The 25149-nt window shown below is 42.6% G+C and overlaps 1 protein-coding gene across 2 annotated transcripts in view; it reads right to left on the bottom strand.

The window, feature by feature from the left end:
• VPS53 (VPS53 subunit of GARP complex) overlaps positions 1-23658 on the bottom strand; it is a 122096-nt gene extending 98438 nt beyond the window's left edge. For both annotated transcript variants that reach the window (XM_065896732.1, XM_065896733.1), the window contains exons 1-4: positions 23572-23658; positions 21539-21619; positions 18377-18426; positions 14388-14454 (exon numbers count right to left, since the gene is read on the bottom strand). In XM_065896732.1, the coding sequence (XP_065752804.1) occupies positions 14388-14454; positions 18377-18426; positions 21539-21619; positions 23572-23658 (285 nt within the window). The remainder of the gene's footprint in view (positions 1-14387; positions 14455-18376; positions 18427-21538; positions 21620-23571) is intronic.
• Positions 23659-25149: the final 1491 nt, after the last annotated feature.

Below are 25149 nucleotides of genomic sequence, written 5' to 3'. Positions count from 1 at the left end.
TAGTGAATCAATCAAGAATGACACATTAGTCTTCCAGCAGGACCTTCTTCATTCTAGAGATCTGGGTAATTACAGGGCTGACAAGTGTATTGGAACTTGACCACAAGATGCTAAGCCAGAAACCAAAATCTCCAAATATCAGAATCTCCAAGTATTCGATGAAAAAAAAAAAAGTACAGCACTTGGCTTAGCATAAATGATATTATATGAATAATAGTTGGCTGTCTGTCCTTACTGTTCTCATGTGACTGAGAACAAGAAGAGTTCAGAAGTATGACAAGAAGACAAGGGTGAGTAACTAGGTTGGAGACGGGGTAAAGACCCCTCAGTTCACCTCTTCTGTTTTATAGAAGATGGTATTTGGACCATCAGATTTACCTATCTTTAAGTATATCTGTAGAAGAAACATCCCCCTTCTGGTTGGGGGCCATTATGAGAGTGACACTCATGTAGTTTGCCCAACATGCAAATTCTAGGTGTCACATACAATGCCTAGAGGTGAACACAGCATCTGCTCAGAGGGTCCACAATATACCATGGAAACAAAAATCAGAAATCCTGGCATGTGATCCAATGCTATCTGAATGACCGTAAGTGTCCTGTATATTTTAGAGCTTTGATTTAGACAACTATAGAACACCAAACCAAAACAGACTAAAAAGGCATTATCTCTGGTTTGGCAAAACTAATCTCCTTCCAGAGGCGACCTTAGAGTCCAAATTAGAGTGAAGGGAATTTTACAGCTACGTTACAGACTCTTGAAAATAGGGATTTATGAATGGAAATGTTGACAGAACCACCACAGAACTGAATTCATGCTGCTCTAAATTCTGTATTTCCATGGATGAGAGAAGGGAGAGAAAAAAGGAGGTCAAGTTCTTACATGAAGTAACATAGTTTCAAATTCCCATCCATTGTTAAAACACACCTGGATGACTTCCCCTGTCAAGGATCTAAAAAACCCAGAAAGCTTCACCTTGTCAGCAGCAATACTGCAATTTTTCTCATGGGCAAACTCAAACTAAGGGTGGAATTTTCCTTCCATCACTAACAACCAGCAGTCAAAAGCAAGAGTAACCTGGGTAACAGCCAGAGCAGCTACAGTCGTGATGAATAGCATTTTCCTCTTTAGATGTAGAGACTGTAGTTTAAACTTGTGACTGCCCTTAACATGGGAACAAGCAGATGGCAAAAGTTATGCTTGACCTTCTTTGTTGGCTCCTGTAGAGTGCCAATGTACATGGAGGTGGCTCAGAATAATAATACACTTCAGTGTTCCTCCTTGGCAATACTATTTTCCTAAAACCATTTTCAATAATCATGTTGCACACAAGTGGGACTTGATGTGCTTCTAAGGTCAGGAAGGAAATAGTCCAAATGCTGGACATGCTAACTAAAAGAAATCATCATGGTAGTTTTCTTTTTCGGAGAAGGCAGCAGTATTATTATTAGGTACTGAACACAAGAACTTCAGCCTGTAACTAATCTGAAACACATCGTCTGTATGGATTAAAGGAAGACAAAACAGGCTTGTCTAGAGGAAGAATATATTAAAGTTCAGAACAATATGGAAAAAAGTCTCCATTTCCATTTAATGTGAAGGAGATTAAATATTGAAATGATTAAAAATTACCATATGATCCAGCCATTCCACACCCTAGGTATATACTGAAAGGAACTGAAAGCAGGGACTCAGATATTTGTACGTCAGTGTTCATTATGGCATTGCTCACGTCCATGAACACATGAATGGATAAACAAAATGTGGTATACACACGCAATGGAGTATTACTCAGTTGTGAAAAAGGAACGAAGTTTTTGAACAGGAATGAAAATCCCAGATACACATACCAGGACAATACACTGTGACCCAGCAGGTATTTAAGGTGGGTTAAATATTAAAAACAAAACAAAACTAAGCTAATCATCAAACGGAAAAACCATATGCTCCTATCGGAAGAAGATGGAAAGGCATATGATAAAATTCAACATTTCTTTTTTGGCAAACAGGCTTAGTGAACCAAGGTTATGAGGATAAGTCCTTAATAGAGAATTTGGAAACGAGAGACCTTCACACTTGGTGTCAGCTCTAGAGGAGAAGGGTCTTGGCTCTGTTCATTGCATTATCGCCAGTGCCTAGAACACAGCCCAGCATGCGGAAAGCACTGACTTTCTGTAGGAGCGAATGAACAAATACACTAATTAGAGTCACTAAAATCAAGAACGAACTACCTGCCATTCCTACGTATTGAACACTGAAATATTATTCAGAAAGAGTATTTCTAAAAATTTTTATCTCAGGATCCCTTGATACTTTTGGAAATTACTGAGGGCCCCAAAGAGATTTTATGTGGGTTATAGCTATACCATATTGGAAATTAAAACTGAGAAGTTAAAAAAAATTTATTAATCCATTTAAAAATAACAATAATAAACCCATTACATGTTAACACAAATAACATGTTTTTATGAAAAATAACTACATTTCCTCCAAACAAATTTCTTGAGAGAGCGGCATCGTCTCTGTGACTTTGCAAATAACTTTAGTGCCTGCTTTAATAGACGCCACCTGGACTCTCATATATGCTTCTGTATTGAATCTGTTGTGATAAGTTGTTTTAGTTGAAAAACATGATGAAAATCTGGCTTCACACAGATTTGCAGTTAGAAAAGAAAGAAATATTTTAATATCCTTTTCAGGTACTTACTGATAATCCTTTTTGAAACTACATCAAAACTTGGAAAATGGTAGATTCTTTTTAAAATTTTTTAATCAAAGTATAGTTGGTTTACAATATTACATTAGTTTTAAATGTGTAACATAGTGATTCAGAAATTTTATAGATTATACTCCATAAAATTTATAATATTATATTAGTTTCAAGTATATAACATAGTGATTCAGAAATTTTATAGATTATATTCCACTAAAAGTTATTATAAAATATTGGCTACATTCCCTGTGCTGTACACTATATCCTTGTAGCTTATTTTACACATAGTAGTTTGTACCTCTTAATTCCTTACCCTTATTTTGCTCCTTCCCTTTCCCTCTCCCCACTGGTAACCACTCTGTGAGTCTGTTTCTGTTTCCTTATATTCATTCATTTTTTAGATTCCACATATAAGTAATAACACACAGTATTTGTATTTCTCTGACTTATTTCACTAAGTATAATATCCTCCAGGCCCATCTATGTTGTTGCAAACGGCAATTTTTCATTCTTTTTTCAGGACTGACTAATATTCCATTCCATATATATACATCACATCTTCTTTATCCATTCATCTGTCAATGGATACCTTATGCTGCTTCCATATCTTGGCTATTGTAAATAATGCAGCTATGAACATTGGGGTGCACGTATCTTTTCGAATTAGTGTTTTAATTTTCTTCGGATATATACCCAGGAGTGGAATTGCTGGATCATACGATAGTTCTACTTTAAGTTTTTTGAGGAAGAGTGCTAGATTCTTAAAGATTGGTTGCAATGTGGAATCTGAAATCTTATTACTGAACTTCTGATACTATGTTACATGAAAATCCACTGGTCAGTTGTGCTTTTGCCCAAGATGCAGAAAGCTCGAGTGTTGCTCTAACATTAACAATGAGAAAAAAAATAAACAGCAAAATCACAACATTTCTTGAACCCCTCAGAGAGCTGAAGGCAACCAGGTCTCCTGAAACCCAACAGATGGGGACACCCAAGAACTGCTTCATATGTGGCAGAGCCTAAGAGGAAGATGCCATCCCAGTGGACAGGAAGGAATCAACTATGGTTTTTAACAAATTGCTAAGGGCCAAGTGTGGGGCTAGTGCAACAGCGTGGAACCTCTGGGAACTGCATAGTCAGCAGTTTGCACCCCTCTCAGGCTCGTTTCCAAAACCTGCACCGGGTGCTCGTGAGAAAACCTGCAGGCAGAGGGGGAGACCAGAAAGGGCATCCCTTTGGGGTGCAGATGTGCAGGAGATTAACAGGCACTGTAGGAAAGGCTGGAAGCCTTGATAACCTTCACCTTTGCCTGAACCCACCTCTCTAAAGCCTTAAAACTCTGAGTGAGGGGCAGCCTGGCAAATGTCCGAGGTAAGTCTTAAGGACAGAACAAGAGAACAGAGCCTTTCACTACCTCTGATGCAACAATTCTGGGCCTCGGGTAAGCTGTGCTGCGACTTCCATTCACAAAGAACAGCACACCAGCGGACAGTAAGGAGGCTTTCAGAGCAAGGAAACCTACAGGTGCTTCAAAGCAGGGCGGTACGGATGGAAAGGAGTGGAGCTGATGGAAAAGCCACAGGAACTTGAGAAATGCCTGGATGCACAGAATTAGGAACATGGATATTCCAATGGTTACCTCATAACCAGCAGCAGCAGTATTACGGCCATATGCTAAACAGGACTGAGCCTGATGTTGTGCTTGGTGTTTTTAATTAGTTAACTCGAATCCCCACCGCCCTGAAGTAGGTATTATCATCTCCATGTCCCAGATGAAGAAACTGAGGTTCGGAGAAGTAATCTGTCCAAGGTCACACAGACAGAGAGAGTGGCAGGAGCCAAACTTTAAATCCAAGGCTCAGGTTTTTTCATTTGACCAGGCTGCCATCTAATGTCACATTAGGGACAGTGTCCAATTCCCCCAATCCTTAGAGAATCCAAATACAAGCTCAGTCCTGTACACAGAGGAGAGAGAAGATAGCTGTTTGGATTCCCTACAGATTGTCTAAAAATGAGAGACCTTAGAGGACAAGTGGCAGGAGGTTCTAATATGCAGCAGACATGTCCTTCTGCCTAAAAGCACTATACAGGCTCATGGGCAGTAAAAAAGATGAAGTACAGTGATAAGACCGCACCTAGCCCCTGTAGTGCTCGATACTGAACATTCGCTGAGTCCTTGCCTCAACTACAGCCAACAGTGCACTCGAAGCATGGGAAACTGAACACTCACTTGGATGCAACTTATCCAATAAAAGCAAGCCAACCCTGACCTCTGCACCCGATGGAAGAAATCCTGGTTGGGGAATGGCGGAGAGTCCCAGTCAAAACCAGGGGCGCTGGCCCCTGCAAAAGACTCAACTACACCCTGACTTCAGCACTGCCCCACTGAATCACAAGGTGTGCTGCACTCCCAGGCGATTCTCACACCTTAGCGATTGCTGAAGCTCATTCAGTGTTGTCTGCAGTCTGAAAAATATAATTCAAAAAAAATCTAAAAGAAACCAAAAAATGCCTAACCATTCTTGGTCACAAATGGAAAAATTTGAGCCTACATTTTAAAAAGCTCACTTGCTTCAGATTTAGTATGTTTCAGTAGGAGGAAGCAAGTGACAGTTGCCTTTTTTTTTCCTCCCCAAACTACTTATGGTCCCTCTACCAGTTTAAAGTATTTTTTAATTAAATTAAATTAATTTATTTAGTTGTGCCAGGTCTTAGTTGTGGCAGTCAGGCTCCTTAGTTGCAGCAGGTGGGCTCCATAGTTGTGGCTCGCCGGCTCCCTGGTTGTGGCATGCGAACTCTTAGTGGTGGCATGCATGTGGGATCTAGTTCCCTGACCAGGGATCGAACCTGGGCCCCTGCACTGGGAGCGCAAGGTCTTTACCACTGCGCTACCAGGGAAGTCCTGGTCCCTTTACTACTAAGTGCCCTTTATTTTCTTCCATCGATGGGCTTCATTTTCCTCCCAAAGAAAAGATGAGAGAAAGGATATATTTGAAATGATGGAGGGGAAGATTCAAGCTGTCTTGCAAGAGAGCTGACAATTACAAAGTGATAATGCCACATGATGAAGATCGGTGCTGTACTGCGAAGTCCGTCTACCTACTTCAGGGTCTTGGAGAGCACAATTATTTTTGCTCTAAGGCCTGACTCAGATGATATACTAACTTTGAGGTTGAAAAGCAAAGAACACTTTCTCCTTGGAAGGCAACATGCTTTGCTGATTTAGTTAATAAATCTTTACGATATCTCTATGTAAAAGAGAAGAAGGCAAGTATGATTAGCCTCCTTTGCTGAGGAAAACGAAGAACATGGAAAAATTAAGAAACACAGCCTTGGACGGATACCGAAGACCGGAAAAACAATCCTTTGTCTCCTGGGCCTGGCACTTTCTACTAAAATGAGGATAAGAAGAGAAAAATGAAAAGTCTCTAATAGCATGCCACATGACTCTGAACCCATTCTGGTCAACCTTTTCATATGCAACTTGAATGAAGACATAGAAGGCCCATCTGGCAAATCCGCTCATGATAAATGGGAAGGTCATCAAGATTCCAGAAGGTCTCAACAGGCTGGAACAATTAGGCAGGACTGGCAAGATGAAACCAAGAGTGAGACACATAAAGTCCAGCACTTAATTTCAAAGAATCCCTTAAAAAAACAGAAGAGGGGAGAGTTTAAAAGCAGTTCGTATGAAAAAAATATTGGAGATATTGCAAACTGTTGGCCCACAGATGTGTTTTGTTTGGCCTTTGAAGTATTTGTGAAAAACGCTAAACTAACATTTAAAAATTGGGGAGAGTCACGTAAAAATCCAAATTTCCGGCTTCTCTTGAAAAACTGATAGATCTGGCAAACTCCATGTCTGTGCTTAGACATGACAACAGTGGGTGAGGAATGAGCTGTGGCTCTCTCCTTTAGACAGGGCATCCACTCCCCCAATGGGTGCCCACAGATGCGTCCTGACCTGCCAGAGCCAATTTAGGTAACTTTCTTAGCTCTGTGGGCATCTGTTTGCAACTCTTGACCTGGAAGTTTCAGATACCTGACAGCTCAGCAGAGGCCCACCGTGTGATACACCTGCCAAAAATGTCACCCAATCCACGGTAATAGAAGAACTGTGCCACAGACTCCTTAGAAAACCTAGAAAAATCAATGAGTCTTCTCTCCAGACATACGTCTATCCATATAAAAACTTACAATTAATTTCTGGGAGTTGAAAGACCCCCCTGAACTCCCAGTTCCCAAGTTAACAAGCCCATTCTAGAACAAGGAGGTAAACTGTCCCACTGGATGTTCACACAGTATGTCTACCCATGGCCAGGAGGGATGCTGACAAACTTCAAGGCAACCAGGATGATAGGTCTAGAAATCATATCGTAAAACTGAAGAAACTAAGAGTGGTTAGCCTAGGAAAAGGAATGCTCGGAAAGGAACATAATATCCATTTTTAATTTTAGAAGCTATAATAAGGGACAGGGATTAGGTCTACACCTGCCCAGCTGGCAGAACTAAGATCAGTGAGAAGTTACAGTGAGGTCTATTTTCTATTTTTGTGTGTGTGTGTGTGTGTGTGGTACGTGGGCCTCTCACTGTTGTGGCCTCTCCTGTTGCGGAGCACAGGCTCCGGACGCGCAGGCTCAGTGGCCATGGCTCACGGGCCCAGCCGCTGCACGGCATGTGGGATCCTCCCGGACCGGGGCACGAACCCGTGTCCCCTGCATCAGCAGGTGGACTCTCAACCACTGCGCCACCAGGGAAGCCCCAGTGAGGTCTCTTTTACTATTTCAATTCGGTGTAAGAAAAAGAACTTTCTTACAATTAAAGCTGTACAGGGGACTTCCCTGGTGGCGCAGTGGTTAAGAATCTGCCTGCCAATGCAAGCGACATGGCTTCGAGCCCTGGTCCGGGAAGATCCCACATGCTGTGGAGCAACTAAGCCCATGCACCACAACTACTGAGCACTTGTGCCACAACTACTGAAGCCTGCGTGCCTAGAGCCCATGCTCTGCAACAAGAGAAGCCACCACAATGAGAAGCACGTGCACTGCAATGAAGAGTAGCCTCCACTCGCTGCAACTAGAGAAAGCCCATACGTAGCAACAAAGACCCAATCAGCCAAAAAAAAAAAAAAATAAATAAATAAAATTTATTTAAAAAATAATAAAGCTGTACAAAACTGGAACAGACAGTCCTGTGGAACAACAGAGTAGTGAGTTCCCCATCCCTGCAAGAATCCAAGCAGAAACAGAATAATGAAACGTCAGAGATGTGATAGAAAGGATTCCTGAACCGGGTGGGAGGTGGTTCTACAATTATCTAATGCTTCTTCCAAATCAAAGTTTTAGTGAGCAGAGCTGAAGATGGCAATAATAATTTTCTTCCTCTCCCACACCTTAGTCTTGCTGTGATGCAACAGTTAAATTATAGCCAAGCTCCACACAAGATACTGAAGGAAACCCAGGAAGGAAGCCCCGTGACTAATCCTCTCTTGGCGATTCTCAATGAGCTGACTAGGAATTGATAAAGGTATGGCCACTCTTGAAATTTCACATGCCAACTTTTTCTTCTTCTAACCCACTCCTCTATTTGCCTCTCTTTCTACCTCTGTTCAAGCTGTCCATTTTAATTCTTGGGAAGCTGTGTAAGTTTCAAAGCATATCAGCTCATGTACTTACTGAATGGACTCATCTCATCCACAAAGTTTCAAACATGTGGGCATTTAATTAAAGCTTCTGCCTGATGATTTCAACAGATAAAAATGGGGAGAGGGCTTCCCAGGTGGCGCAGTGGTTGAGAGTCCGCCTGCCGATGCAGGGGACACGGGTTCGTGCCCCGGTCCGGGAAGATCCCACATGCCGCGGAGCGGCTGGGCCCGTGAGCCATGGCCGCTGAGCCTGCGCGTCCGGAGCCTGTGCTCCGCAACGGGAGAGGCCGCAACGGTGAGAGGCCCGCGTACCGCAAAACAAAAAAAAAAATGGGGAGAATTCTGTGCTGGATTAATTTTGTACAAGCACCACATTCTGGTTAGAAAAGGTCACGGACTAGACCACTTCAAGTCCGGCCCCACAGGAGGTGGTCGACATCGAAGGCTCTCCACAACGTGCAGCAGAGTGCTAACCAGGCGGCGGGTGTTTCAGAAATTTCGAGAAACTAAAGCAACTGACGCACTGTGGCTTCAATTTCTAAATCACTCCCTCTCCACAAATAATTTTTGAGTCAGAAACACTGCTTTCCAAAAAGAACTTTTCTGCTAAAGACGTCCTTTAAGACATCACAAATGTGAAGTCAACACTTTCCCCTATTCACACGGATTACAAAGCACATCTGTTCAAGATCCACACGATCAAGATGAAATGTATAAAAGGAAAACTTCCTTTTGCCCATATTACTGCTCTCCCCTTCTGAGTTGTTCCCCAGAAGCTTCGGAAACAAGTTCTGAAAGCAAACCTTTCCTCCGTTCCAGGGAAGAGGGGAAACTGGGGCCTCCTGACCTAAAAACTCAATATTTTGGAACATCCATAATTCTCCCGAGTCCATGCCAGTCAAACGGAGACTCTCTTTAGCAAACCACCGGCCAGCTGGGGCTGGACAGCAAGGCTCTCACCCCTAGGAGATGACAAGGATAGGACTCAAAAGCTCCCTGGAAAAAAAAAAAGTCTCTCCTTCAGCTTGCATTACAAGCTGTTGGAAAACACAGATGGAGGAGATGACAGGAAAAGCAATTACTTCTTCTGGGCTTCCTTTCTGTCTGGATGCTAAGGAGACGGATACCAAATTCCATCACAGATTGAAATGCTATCTAAACATTCTTGAAATGTGGTCTTGCTCTCTGAAATATGGCCTGCCTTTGCTGCAGCAACCTGTAACCTATTAACATGTGAAGGTGGGGAGGGCCGACTTTCCTCCAGGCTGTCTAATTCTGGGCCTGCCTCTCCAATAACGCTCGTTTGTGACCACAGGTTAAAACATAAATAACTAAAAGATATATATATCTACACAGCATGACCCAACAGAAAGTGCTAATGAATCATTCGCTTTATTTTCACATTCTTGGAATTGTAAATACCTGAAACTCTCTGAAGTATTTCAAGGTTTCTAGTGAGCCTTTCTAAATATAGGTGGAAACACACTAAACAGTAGTGTTGTTATGTCAAATACTAGTCCCAAAGTAAGCTGGGACTAGTCATAAACAAATCAAGCTTTAAACATCTTTAAAGGAACACACACGCTGGTCAAAATGATGTTTTATGGGAGAGGGCTTTTGTTTATTTACAAATAATAAATACTCTCCCACAGACCTAATATTCAATACAGTTGAATAAAATGTTATTGCAAGTGGCCTGTGTGTTCTGAGAAATGCCAAGATGAGGGAGATACAGCTTTTGCCTCAAGGACCTTATACACGAGCCAAAGGGACAAGATGTATTCACTGATACGTCAGAGCAGATCACGAAAGCCAAATCAAAAGCACGGGCGTAGGACTGTGGGAGTTCGTGGACAGAGAGACTGTACATCTAACTGATGGATACTGGGATCGATTTTCTCATCTGTGAAATGAGAGGAGTGGACCAGATGAGTTCCAAGTCCCTTCGGGTTCTAAAACTCTGATTCCTTTGGTATATACTGTTGAGTCAAACAGAAAATTTCATAAAGGAAGTAGTATTTGAACTGGGTATGATCTTGAAGTGAAGCTACTGGAAGAAAAAGAGGAGAGAGAGCATTTTAGGCAAAAAGAAGAACATAAGCACAGGTCCAGAAAGCAAAGGGCATGCTTGGGAGAGCACTAGGCTTCCAGCGTGGATGGGTCACAGCAGGAGACAAAACTGGAAAGGTAGATTGAGGCCTTCAATGCCATGCAAAGGAACTTGGATTGAAGTTGGTAGAGAGCCCACAGGGGTTTGTGGGCTGTGTAGATGACATGACCGGACATATGTCGGAAAGTGAAAGAGCAGAATGAGGCTACAGTGTTGGCCGGCTACCCTGTTACTCTTTGTTATGTCTAAGGGCCCTATTTACACAGGCCTCACCTGCCAGAGAGGTGACGCTTCATGGGAGAGACCTAAATAAACAAAAACCAAAGCAATAAGGACTAAGAACCAAGCAAGGCCAGGAAATAGGATCAGTTGCAGGAAACTAAGATGTCTACACACAAATATTGACAATAACTACAAGGTAGACTACTTACAAACAGGCCAACGGAAGATGACGAGTAAGAGGAAAAAGAAAGTCATAAAATGTAGGAAAAATAGAGAAGCGGATAAAACTAAACATGTAGGAGAAAAGGAAAGAGACTTATATAACACCTGTGAGCTACCAGAGGAAACCGGAATATGAGAGATCATAGGATTACATGCTACCCCCATAAAATGTGGGCAGCATAATGAACATTAAAAAAAATTGGCTATATACTAAATAATGTCAAAACAGGACAAATAACAGAATTGAGAGGCGCACACAGCCGACCTAACTGAATTACTGTTGAAGAGGGCAGGCCGGTCACTGTAAGAGAAGACTAGACCGGGCACGATCGGCACTTCTGTTACGACAGCAATTCCGAAATAGGACGTCTAAGCAGAAGACTAGAATCCAGATGAAAAGGAAGAATGGTTAACAGATAACATCTGGCCCCTCAGTCACTGAAGAATACCTCTTCCCCATACAATGCTTCTCCCCTGCATCCCCTTCCAACAGCCCTCCTTAGCTAGATCCAAAAAGAACTATAAAACTTTGAAATGAATCGACAGTTACCTGCTAGGCAACAAAACTAGGTATGAGGAATTATAGCTGTGTCAGGTTACTACTCTCTCTCTCTCTTTCTTTCTTTTTTTTTTTTTGCAATATATCAACTTTATTTCCATCTTGATTTCAAAAAAATTTTATTGAGGTAAAATACACATAACATAAAATTTACTATCTTAACCATTTTTTATTGTACAGTTTCATTGACCTGTTGTGCAACCATCACCACTATCTATCCCCATAATTCATCCTGTAAAACGGAAACTCTACATGTATTAAACACTAACTCCCCGTTCTCCCTCAGCCCCTGGCAACTACCATTATACATTCTGTCTTTATGATTTTCACTACTCTTAAGTACCTCATATAAGTGGAATCATCTGATATTTGTCTTTTTGTGACTGGCTTATTTCATTTAGCATAATGTCCTCAAGGTTCATCCATGCTGTAGCAGATGTCAGAATTTCTTTCCTTTTTTTTTTTTTTTAAAAATATTTATTTATTTATTTGGCTGTGTCAGGTCTTAGTTGCAGCACATGGGATCTTCATTGCTGCATGCAGGATCCTCAGTTACGGCATGCGGGATCTTTAGTTGCGGCATGTGGGCTCTTAGTTGCAGCATGCGGGGTCTAGTTCCCTGACCAGGGATCAAACCTGGGCCCCCTGCATTGGGAGCTCAGAGTCTCAACCACTGGACCACCAGGGAAGTCCCCCCCCCTTTTTTTTTAAGAATTTCTTAACTTTTTAAGGCTGAATAATATTCCAATTATGTACAGACCATATTCTGCTTATCCATTCATCTGCCAATGGACACCTGGGTCGCTTCCATGTTTTAGCTATCGTGAATAATGCTGCTATGAACATGGGGGTAACAGGTATCTCTCCAGGACCCTGCTTCCAATTCTCTTGAGTATATACCCAGAAGTAGAACTGCTGGATCATATGATAATTCATTTTAATTTTTTGAGGAACCACTGTATTGTTTTACACAGCAACTGTACCATTTTACATTTCCACCAGCAGTGCACAAGAATTTAAATTTCTTCACATCTTTGCCAACACTTGCTGTTTTCTGGTTTTTTGATAGTAGTCATCCTAATGGCTGTGAGGTGGTATCTCAGTGTACATTTTTTTAAATAAATGCTGTGTTTTTTTCCAAGAGAAACACTTTATTTATTTATTAATTTTTGCCTTGTTGGATCTTCGTTGCTGTGCACAGGCTTTCTCTAGTCGCGGTAAGCGGGGGCTACTCTTCGTTGCGGTGCGTGGGCTTCTCCTTGCGGTGGCTTCTCTTTTTGTGGAGCACAGGCTCTAGACACCTGGGCTTCAGCAGTTGTGGCTCGCGGGCTCTAGAGCACAGGCTCAGTATTGTGGCGCATGGGCTTAGTTGCTCCACAGCACGTGGGATCTTCCCAGACCAGGGCTTGAACCTGTGTTCCCTGTATTGGCAGGCGGACTCTTTTTCTTTTATTTATTTTTTACAGCTTTATTGGAGTATAATTGCTTTACAATGGTGTGTTAGTTTCTGCTTTATAACAAAGTGAATCAGTTACACATATACATATGTTCCCATATGTCTTCCCTCTTGCATCTCCCTCCCTCCCACTCTCCCTATCCCACCCCTCTAGGTGGTCACAAAGCACCGAGCTGATCTCCCTGTGCTATGCAGCTGCTTCCCACTAGCTAGCTATTTTACATTTGGTAGTGTATATATGTCCATGCCACTCTCTCACTTCATCCCAGCTTACCCTTCCCCCTCCTCATATCCTCAAGTCCATTCTCTAGTAGGTCTGGCAGGCGGATTCTTAACCACTGCGCCACCAGTGAAGTCCCACTCTCACTGTACTTTTTTTTTTTTTTTTTTGTGGTACGTGGGTCTCTCACTGTTGTGGCCTCTCCCATTGTGGAGCGCAGGCTCCAGACGCACAGGGTCAGTGGCCATGGCTCACGGGCCCAGCCGTTCCGTGGCATGTGGGATCTTCCCAGACCGGGGCATGAACCTGCGTCCCCTGCATCGGCAGGCAGACTCTCAACCACTGTGCCACCAGGGAAGCCCTCACTGTACTTTTGATTTGCATTTTCCTAATGATTAGTGATACTGAGCATCTTTTCGTGGGCTCATTGGCCATTCATATTATCTTCTTTGGAGAAATGTCTATTCAAGTCCTTTGCCCAGTTTTTAATCAGGTTGTTTGCTTTTTTGTTGTTGAATTTTAGGAGTTCTCTAAATATTCTGGATATTAATCCCTCATCAGATATATGATTGGCAAATATTCTCTCCCATTCTATAGGTTGACTTTTTACTCTGTTGATAATGTCTTTTGACACACAGGTTACTGCTATCTTTTGCAGCAACAAAAGTAATATGAGGGACTTCCCTGGTGGTCCAGTGGGTAACACTCGTGCTCCCAACGCAGGGGGCCCGGGTTCAATCCCTGGTCAGGGAACTAGATCCCACATGCGTACCACAACTAAGAGTTTGCATGCCGCAACTAAGACCCAGAGCAGCCTAAATAAATATTTTTTTTAAAAAAAATAATATCAAAATCCCAACAACTTAGCAGATAGATAAATGCAGCAACCTTGTTAGGCCACAGTACACAAAATAAAGGAGGGCTCAGAGATGTCCGACATTAAGGAGAAAGCCAAGGAAACTTCGGTTTTCTCATTTCAGCGTGCATTTAACCCTGGACCTGGGTGAGCTGTGCTACAATATATGCTTCTGGTCCAAGGGACGCTGAGTGACAGCTCATGGCTGGTCTGGGCAGCCTCCCCCTGCTACTAGTGGGACAAGTCATGCAAGTTTCCTGCTGTGTATGGGGCAGATCAGTTAAGGAAGTACTCTGTAAGCAGGCAGATCAATATTTTGGTCACTTGGTTGTGGGGTCTTGAAGAAATCGGGATATATTTAATATGAAGGAATAAGTTACTTACTTGCCGGCCATCCTGCCCCACATTTGTTTGACCTCTTACGACAGTTCGAATGCTGTCATCCAGTCTCCTAGCAAAAAAAGTTAAAGGATACAAATCATTAAAATATCTCAATTCCTTCAAGATGAAAACACAACCCTCAAAACGGGAGAAAATATTTGCAAACGAATCAATGAACAAAGGATTAATCTTCAAAATATATAAACAGCTCACGTAGCTCAATATTAAAAAAACAAACAACCCAATCCAAAAATGGGCTGAAGACCTAAATAGACATTTCTCCAAAGAAGACATACAGATGGCCAAGAAGCACATGAAAAGCTGCTCGACATCAGTAATTATTAGAGAAATGCAAATCAAAACTACAATGAGGTATCACCTCACACCAGTTAGAATGGGCATCGTCAGAAAATCTACAAATGCTGGAGAGGGTGTGGAGAAAAGGGAACCCTCTTGCACTGCTGGTGGGAAAGTAAATTGATACAGCCACTATGGAGAACAGTATGGAGGTTCCTTAAAAAACTAAAAATAGAATTACCATATGACCCAGCAATCCCACTACTGGGCATATACCCTGAGAAAACCATAATTCAAAAAGACACATGCACTCCAATGTTCACTGCAGCACTATTTACAATAGCCAGGTCGTGGAAGCAACCTAAATGCCCATCGACAGACGAATGGATAAAGAAGATGTGGTACATATATACAACGGAATATTACTCAGCCATAAAAAGGAACGAAATTGGGTCACTTGTAGAGACATGGATGGATCTAGAGACTGTCATACAGAGTGAAATAAGTCAGAAAGAGAAAAACAAATATCGTATATTAACGCATATATGTGGAACCTAGAAAAATGGTACAGATGAACTGGTTTGCAGGGCAGAAATTGAGACACAGATGTAGAGAACAAACATATGGACACCAAGTGGGGAAAGCGGCGGGGGTGGTGGTGTGATGAACTGGGAGATTGGGATTGACATGTATACACTGATGTGTATAAAAGGGATGACTAATAAGAACCTGCTGTATAAAAAAATAAATAAAATTCAAAAATTCAAAAAAAAAAAAATCTCGATTCCAGGTTGACCAAAAGAAAAAAAGCTGGGATTCCCTGGTGGCACAGTGGTTAAGAATCCGCCTGCCAATGCAGGGGATATGGATTTCATCCCTGGTCCGGGAAGATCCCACATGCCGTGGAGCAACTAAGCCCATGCACCACAACTAGTGAGCCTGTGCTCTAGAGCCCACGAGCCACAACTACTGAGCCCGCGTGCCACAACTAATGAAGCCCACGCACCTAGAGCCCGTGCTCTGCAACAAGAGAAGCCACAGCATTGAGAAGCCCGTGCACCGCAACGAAGAGTAGCTCCCGCTCGCTGCAACTAGAGAAAGCCCATGTGCAGCAATGAAAACCCAACTCAGCCAAAACTAAATTAATTAATTTTTTAAAAAGTTAGTAACATATCCATCAATGTTTTCAGATTGCAGCTACTTATTCAGAAGAAAAAACAAAGATGTCTGGATGACAGGAGGAAGAGTGAGGCCTTGGACCTCAGTGAGGGGGCAGCGACAGTAGTGTAGAAGCCAAACCCAGCACAGACTGATGAGCCACCTTTGTTATTTTTTAAAAGGCTATTTTCACTTAATGTTCAGAGCCATTCAAAAGGACCAGTGTAACTTTTAGTATTTGTCATGGAGTAAACCAGAAATGACAAAGTTGCTGAAACTTTCTGGGAACAAGCCAGAGAATTGAAAGTAGCCCACACAAAATCCTTCCTCAGTAACATCCTAGGAACCTTCAAAGGGATGAGGAGCAGGTGCTATATGAAATCCATGCCTCGTCACCTGGGCCCTGATCTGCAGGAGGCGGATCTGTGGCCCCCACTTCCTCTTTCTCCTGCAGCTTAACAGGGGCCATTTAATGGCATCTCAACCCGAGAATTTTATGTCAGTTTATGTCATTTATGTCATTTTTCATTTGAAGAACCGTTAAAGGTATGGTGAGAGAAAGCTGAAAATAACTGGCTTGCAAGTGATTTTCATTTTTGTTGTTGTTTTGGGATTTTTTTGGCCACGCCGTGCCACGCAGCATGTGGAATCTTAGTTCCCCAACTAAGGATCGAACCCGCACCCCCTGCATTGGAAGCATGGAATCTTTTTTTTTTTAAACATCTTTATTGGAGTATAATTGCTTTACAATGGTGTGTTAGTTTCTGCTGTATAACAAAGTGAATCAGCTATACATATACATATATCCCCATATCTCCTCCCTCTTGCATCTCCCTCCCACCCTCCCTATCCCACCCCTCTAGGTGGTCAAAAAGCACAGAGCTGATCTCCCTGTGCTATGCGGCTGCTTCCCGCTAGCTATCTGTTTTACATTTGGTGGTATATATAAGTCCATGCCACTCTGTCACTTTGTCCCAGCTTATCCTTCCCCGTCCCCATGTCCTCAAGTCCATTCTCTACATCTGCGTCTTTATTCCTGTCCTGCCCCTAGGTTCTTCAGAACCATTTTTTTTATATATTCCATATATATGTGTTAGCATACGGTATTTGTTTTTCTCTTTCTGACTTACTTCACTCTGTATGACAGACCCTAGGTCCAACCACCTCACTACAAATAACTCAATTTCGTTTCTTTTTATGGCTGAGTAATATTCCATTGTATATATGTGCCACATCTTCTTTATCCACATTCATCTGTTGATGGACACTTAGGTTGGGAAGCACGGAGTCTTAACCACTGGACAGCGAGGGAAGCCCCTCGCAAGTGATTTTTGGATCATGGGGGAATTTTCATTTTCTGTGCAAACCTTATAAAACTTAGCGGTCTCTACTACCGCTGTTACAGCTAAAGTCCACCGAAACAATCAACAGGCTTCTTTGTATTTATTTATTTTTGACTGCATAGGGTCTTCATTGCTGTGCGCAGGCTTTCTCTAGTTGCGGTGAGCAGGGGCTACTCTCCGTTGTGGTGCGTGGGCTTCTCAGTGTGGTGGCTTCTCTCGTTGCGGAGCACAGGCTCTAGGCACACAGGCTTCAGTAGTTGTGGTGCACGGGCTTCAGTAGTTGTTGCACATGGGCTCAGCAGTTGTGGCGCACGGGCTTAGTTGCTCTGCAGCATGTGGGATCTTCCTAGACCAGGGCTCAAACCTGTGTCCCCTGCATTGGCAGGCAGATTCTTAACCACTGCACCAACAGGGAAGTCCCTTCTTTGTACTTTTTAAGGCACCCAACTGAACAAAACATTAAAGGCAGAGGTCTTCACCTAAAAACCCAAAGGTTGTCAGGGAAAAAAAAAATCATCTCCTGGATTCAAAATGAAGGCTTCTCCTCATCACAAGTTAAAAAACAACAACAACAAAAAAACTATATTTAAAGTAATAACATCAACCATTACAATAATAATTACAACAAACTTTGAGTATCTACCATGTGTCAAAACTGGAAATTCAGACATGGATAAACCAGAATGAGGCTATTTGGCAGAAAGGACATCTGATGACCACCCTAGACATCCTAGATTAATCACAATGTTTAGTCCTGGGACACCACCCACACCAACCAGCAGATCTGACCACATTGTTAGCTGATACATGGCCAAGGGATATATAAGCCCAGCTTCATATCTAAGCCTTGGGAATACAAAAAAAAAAAAAAAAAAAGGGGTAAATCTGCTAGGGAAATAAAGCCACTAAAAATGTAGCAGAAATGCTTTTGTCTCCTTTTATAATCAACTGTTTTGAACAGCCTGTTACAGATTCCTTCTTTTTTTTAAAATAAATCATTGAAGACTGATCAAAGAATCGAGTTCTTTGCCACAAGGCTCATATGGAAACCCAGAAAAAAATACTGTTAAAGATTACCATCTACAGCAAACTTGAGATTTTAGTGTTCTTACAGATAAGTGTGATCCAGAAAGTGATTAACTAAATGAACAGCATACTTTCATTAATTATTAATAATCACACGGTGTTACTTACCTTATTTTCAGTCTAATTTTGTTCACGACTTCATCGATGTTTGCCAGAGACTACAATAAAGAAGGAAAGGTGCCAGCTATTATTTCACTTCCTGGAATTCCTCTTTCCAGAGAAATGATGAACTATAATGGCTATTTATGACATCTCAAAGAAGCTAATCACACGGTATGATACAATTTTCCCTTAATTATATATATATATAGGGAATTCCCTGGCGGTCCAGTGGTTAGGACTCCACGCTTCCACAGCAGGGGCGTGGGTTCAATCCCTGGTCAGGGAACTAAGATCCCGCAAGCCTTGCAGTGCAGCCGGGGTGGGAGGGTGGAGGAAGTATAGCGGTAGTTGGCAACAACTGCAAAATTCAGCCTGGAATCTATTCTTCATAAATAAAGTTTATTGGAAAACAGCCATGTCCATTCGTTTACATATTATCGACAGCTGCCTTTGAGCTACAAAGACAGAATTGGGTAGCTGCAACAGAGACTAAATAATCCATAAAGCCTAAAATTACTATCTAGACCTTTACAGGAAATTTCCTGACCCCTGGTATATAGGATCGTGACAAACTCGTACAACAAAATCCTCATAGCAACAAAAATGAATGAACGATTACAACAGACAACAACATGGATGAATCTTACTAACATGATGTTGCGTGCGCACACACACACATATGCACAAACCAGACACAAGAGCATATACTGTATGACTGCATTTATAGTATTTCAAAAGTGAGTGAAACTATTCTCCTGCATTAGAAGTCAGGATAGTGGTTAACTCTGGGGGAGGTAGTGACTGGGAGAGGCAAGAAGGGGCTACTTTATTAATGTTTTATTTCTTGGTCTGGGTGGTGGTTACCTGGCTTTACTCATTTGGTGAAAATTCATCAAGTTGTACATTTTGGATCTGTATACTCCTCCACATTATGTTAAACGTCAATAAATAAATACCTCTGTTTTTTTTCTAAGTGTCTAGGTCCATTAGAAAAAAGCCTGGAAGGATAAACACTAGTACTTAGAGTCTATATTAGTAGCTGTAACCTATGAAATCAGTAGCAGTAGTTGTAATCTATGAAGAAGAGGGATTTTAAGTTTTTCTTCTTTTTGCCTGTGAGTATTTTCTAATTGCTCTATATTGACAATGCACTGCTATTGCAATTATAATACAGCTATTTCTATTTTTAAGACAATGACAATAAAAACAAATGGACTAGTACCAATTTAGTGAGCTGAAAACATGAGGAAAGGGTGCCCCCTAATGGAATAGAGATGGTACAATTTTATAGCACCATTTTAACTGAAGTTTTCAAAATATAATTTTGTAAGTCCTCTTTCCCTCTCTCCCGATAGATACTTTACCTCAGAAGGAATTGGGGGTGATGCAGGAATTGTGCTTATAAATTGCTACCGGCAACCTGTGCTGGCAGGAAGAGGCAGGAGCCTTCCAGGCACAGGTCTGATAAGAGAACCAGGTCACACATAAAACAAGATGAAACCTTGCCATTTACCACAAGATGGATGGACCTTGAGGGTATCAAGTGAAATAAATCAGACGGAGAAGCACAAATACTGTATGATTTCACTCATATGTGAAATATAGAAAACAAATAAACAAACAAAAAAACAAAATAAATGAACAAGGGCTTCCCTGGTGGTGCAGCGGTTAAGAATCCACCTGCCAATGCAGGGGACACGGGTTTGAGCCCTGGTCTGGGAAGATCCCACATGCCACGGAGCAACTAAGCCCCTGTGCCACAGCTACAATGCAACTACTGCAATGTCCATGAGGTATATAGATGGATTTTGCCCAAGATTTAGCAATAGTTGAAAGAAACTGTAAATCATGCCCTTACTTTCTATTACCTTTTAATTAAGGTCCATGAGAATCTGGGTTGGAAAATGGTATAAATCTGGGGTTGGGGAAATAAAGGTACCCCTGTATCATAAATTTCCTGAATTACCTAAGAAACTTCCCTATACATCACCATGGATGTGGGGACATAATTAGACAAGACATATAACTGAATCTGTGGAACAACAAATGTCTTATGCTACCTTCAGTAGTTTAAAATCAAAAACCCACAAAAACTTATCAGGAAGAAGGGAGAACCTGGTGGTTCCCTATATACATAATTTTCAAATCTAACAATTTGTTGTGGTGAGTTAGCTGTCTTGATAGGCTGGGGTAAATTAAATCTTTTTGTGGCTAAAACTGCTATCTTTATACCATTGCTTCCAAATTTCTATCTCCAGCTAATTCCTAGAATTCGTCGCTCACAGAAAATGATGAGCTCTTAGGAATCCCCTGGCGGTCCAGTGGTTAGGACTTGGCGCTTTCACTGCCAAGCGCCCCAGTTCAATCCCTGGTCGGGGACTAAGATCCTGCAAGCTGTACATGGTGCGGCCAAAAAAGAAAAAGATGAGTTCTAAAGGCTATCTGTGAAATCTCAGAAAAGACAATCACACAGTATGATACCATTTTTTCCAAATTTATTTTAAAAATCAGCATGTTCATCAGAAAAAGTTTGGAAAGATATATGCCAAAATATTAACAGTTATGGCAATGATGGGCTCCAGTCTCAAATATCCAACTATGTATTTCTACCTGGATGGCCCAAATATGTTCAAAACTGAGCTCACCTTTACACCCTACTTCTACCCTCCTTACCACTGAAACTGGCTCTTCCTCCTTACTCCCAGTACAGGATAAAGGGGCCAACACCACCCACAGTCTGCTGGGCTAGAAATCAAAGTTCTGAAATTTACATCTTGAAAGAGGAATAAAAGTAGCTTTCTAAATCCAGGCTTATCCTGTCTACCTCATTCCCATTTTTCCCCTATTACATTCGAAAAATCCTTTCTACTTCCCAATTTACTACAGAAAATTGGGGGTCGGGGGGCAACAGGACAGACGCTTTCAACCTAAGGGTACGATTTCTAATAATATGCTCACTAGGCAGAGAATTCCACACTAACACAACAACAGTATTTGGTATTAGCTAGCCCTCCCCCCCCAAGAAAAGCTGGTTACAACGGAGTCTAACTTGAATTTAACTCTCACTTGCTTATCAAGGTCCCTTGGATTATGTAGTATAACACATAATACATCATTAACATTCAGGATGAGCCAGAAGCCACTGCAAGAAGGAAACTCTATACTTACTTGCTCTGTTGGGAACAGGGTGTTGATGTACTCCACAGCATTGAAATCTGCTCGATCTAGAGGATCCTGGCTTGGAAATACCTACATAAAGATAGAGAATTAAAAATCACCTATCTTTCTGCCTTGCTCTATGTATTATTTCTTTCCTCCCTATTGGTTGGTAAGTTTTTTGAAGGCAAAGACCGTAGCTTTTTTTCATTTTACGAGGCTTAACAACAACAGACGGGCAATAAAATATCTGGTAAAGTAGATCTGTAATTTTCACCAACATCTGTAATTTTAACATCTTGGTAAAACTAACAGAATGTGCAACAGTGAAAAGTTCCAGATATCCACGAAATCCCAAGGACAAGGTAAAATAAGTGGGCATTGTACACTATCAGATTAAGCCAGCGGATGACATGGTTGTATTAAGGGAATCTTGATAACAGACTGATTATACACCATGTCTCAGCAGTAGAATTCACTATGCATCAAAGCGATTATTATACTCAGCGTCAGGAAGTGGAGAGCTGACATTTAGGAACTGTCCATCTCTTTTACAGAAGAAAGCAAGCTGCCTTCTGAGAAATATAGCTAACTCCCTTCAAATGTTGCAATTTGAAGAACATGTATCAAGGTGGGTTGCAAAGCAGTTAAGTGATCCCCTGGGTACTAGATTTCACCAGCTCAAGGCAGTTATTCTGGGAAGCAAATTCTTTTTTGAGGTCTGCTTATTGGAGAAACCTGTGCTAGAATTCAATCTTACTAAGAAATAGAAAAACCTGTGCTCTTCTAAAACCCTTGTCAAACAATAACTGACTGCATTATTTGTTTCTTCTATTGGAGCCCACTAGGTCCAAAGGGAATGAAATGTATGTCTCTGGGAATACCCTGGCAGTCCAGTGGTTAGGACTCGTGCTCTCACTGCGGGCAGCCCAGGTTCAATCCCTGGTAGGGGAACTAAGATCCCACAAGCCCTGAGGCAAGGCCAAACAAACAAACAAAAAACAAATGAAAAAAGAAACGTATGTCTCTTTCTGGCAGATGGAGGTGGGTGGGAAGCAGTGTGACTTGAACACCAAAACCTTTGCCTAATGGCCTGGCATCCTCAGGATCTGCCAGATGTGCTGTGAATGAGTAATCCAACCACTCCAAGGAAAACACATCTAGAAATCTATAAATGGGACAATACAAACAAATAACTTAGTACACTGGCAGACCCACAGTAAGTATTAATGGTCAATAAATATTAACTATCAGTAATAGAAGTAGTAATGTTTTACTTCAAAAAACTTCCCAGTGGTCATTAAGTATGGCTCACCTCTCCTTTTCCTAAATCCCCTACACCAACTTCTTTAAGGGAGATTTTTCTCCCTTTATCAGGAGCGATACCCTGTACAAGGGTCTAAATTGCTATTTCTAATATCATCACTCTTAAAAACTCCATACACTTGAAAAGAGAATTTAGTCATCTAAAGAATTCCTGCAGGGAAGAGAAGCCACCTGGGAATATTCTTCAACCTAACCCAAATTAATCAACAGCAGGAATTCTCAACTAAGTATGGTAAAGGGTTTTTTGTTTTTTGCTTTTAACCTTTGCCCCTCTGCTTTGCGATATGCTTCAAAAATAGAGGTTACCTCCTCCCCTCAATTCCGAGTCACTCACAAGGGGCTAGATGGAGAATCCGGAACACTGTGACACCAGCCTGATAAATGAATGAACAGCCTTGCAACCCCCAAAACCTGAGGTTGCTACCTATGAGGTCCCTTTTTCTAGGTGCATCCTTTCAGGAGACACAGTTCCTTTGCCCAAACCCACCAGGACGCCCCACCCTCCAAAGACAATCAAGGCCTAGAATAGATTCTCTCCTTCCTCTAGATTCAGAAACCCCTTCCCACCACCACCTCCCACCAAAACCTTTCCTTGCCCTTCTGCGCCTAGCTCCCACGTCTCCCACGAAGACCGCTTCCCCGGCGTCCCACCCCAGGTCCCACCCCCAGAGCTGCCCCAGCCTCCGCACTCTCCTCCCGTCGAGGGGCGGAACGCTCACCTGCTCGATGGCGAGCTGCACGTCGGGCGTGAGCTGCAGCACGGCTTCCAGCTCCTCCACGAACTCCAGTTCCTCCTCCTCCATCATCCTGCCGCCCAGCTCCCTCCCGGCGCCCACCCCTACCCCGAGCCGCACGACCTGCAGCCCCCCACGCCCCAGAACAGCAACCCTCCAGCGGCAGCGCTCCAGCCAGCCCGGGCTCTGTCACCCAGTCGGGCACTTCCGGGAAGCCAGGCACTTCCGGGATCCGGGGCATTCTGGGATAGCGGAGGACTGACCTCTGGTCCCAAGGAGGAGGTGTTTCTGTCACCTCCCGGAGTCTCCCTGGGCAGCCCTGTAGTCCGGCGGCCCCCACCTGCCCTCACCCCTCCTTAAGATGGTGGGGACCCGCTTCACCTCGCCGAAGGCGCCCTCCCCACTTGGGCCCTGGCGCTGGGGAGGACCCGGCCGCTCCGGCAGGACCCCCCAGTGAGGGTGCGCCCCAACACCGTCGCGATCGAATGACAGCAACTCTCACGGGCCGCGAGGCCGGCGATCCTTCTCAGGGGCCCCTTGCTCAGTGGCAGTAGGTGTCCCCCCAGCCATCGGGGGAGAAATGACCCCAGCTGGTAAGTGGCGATGTTGCCAAGGACAATTTGTAGGATGGGAATTTGTCCACTTGACAAGAGTTAAATTCCCCGTGTGCCAAGCTTCTAGGCAGCACTTTCTGGGGGCGTCCGCACCCAGGGGCCCCTTGCTCAGTGGCAGTAGCGGGGGCGGGGAAAAAGATCCAGATTAGGCAGTGACCCGCCCTGGGGAAATGTTGACTTTCTCTGAGACTGAGTAGCTAGAGTCGAAGTCACGGTCCACGAATGATGAGCTGTGTGATGTTGAACAAATTACTACATCGGCCCTGCTTACCCTGCAAGGATGTGGCGAGAGAGAAAAATTTAAATTGCTATGCAAATTTAAGCTAATAATACAGGTAATATGAGTGTGTCTAGCCCTTATGTACCACAAAGGAAAAAGCCAGGTCACCCTGTGGAACCACTTTTCCTCCAGACACAATGAGATAATTGCAGACAAGGGAAGAGTTGTTTTATCAGTTAAACATGGTAAAACTCCATGATGAAGTGTCCCTGGCCCCAATGAGCTTTTTTTTTTTTTTTTAAATCAAAATTGTGGTTAAAAAAAGATGGGAGCAATATAATTTCTAACAGTAAAGGAAGGCTTAAAAATATAAATTGGTTACATAATAGAATATTACTGACTCAAAATCATGGTTTTTGAAAATTATTTAATGACATGGGAAAATGCATAATATATTTCAGAAAGCAAAAATATACAGCATGGTCCCAGTTTACATGTGTGTGTATTTTGTGCCTATAAAAATTATAGCAAGAAATATTACTTTTCTGCAGGTGATGGAATGTATTCTTTGCACATTTTCCCAAAATGTCTATGAGCCTGTAGCATTTTTATAATAAGAAATATAAATGCCTTTTTTTTTTTTTTTTTTGCGGTACGCTGGCCTCTTACTGTTGTGGCCTCTCCCATTGCGGAGAACAGGTTCCGGAAGCGCAGGCCTAGCAGCCATGG

The sequence above is a fragment of the Phocoena phocoena genome, chromosome 19 (genome assembly GCF_963924675.1).
Source record: "Phocoena phocoena chromosome 19, mPhoPho1.1, whole genome shotgun sequence".
Lineage (NCBI taxonomy): Eukaryota > Metazoa > Chordata > Mammalia > Artiodactyla > Phocoenidae > Phocoena > Phocoena phocoena.
The sequence above is the reverse complement of the archived record's forward strand: the minus strand, read 5'-3'. Positions and strand labels throughout refer to the sequence as shown.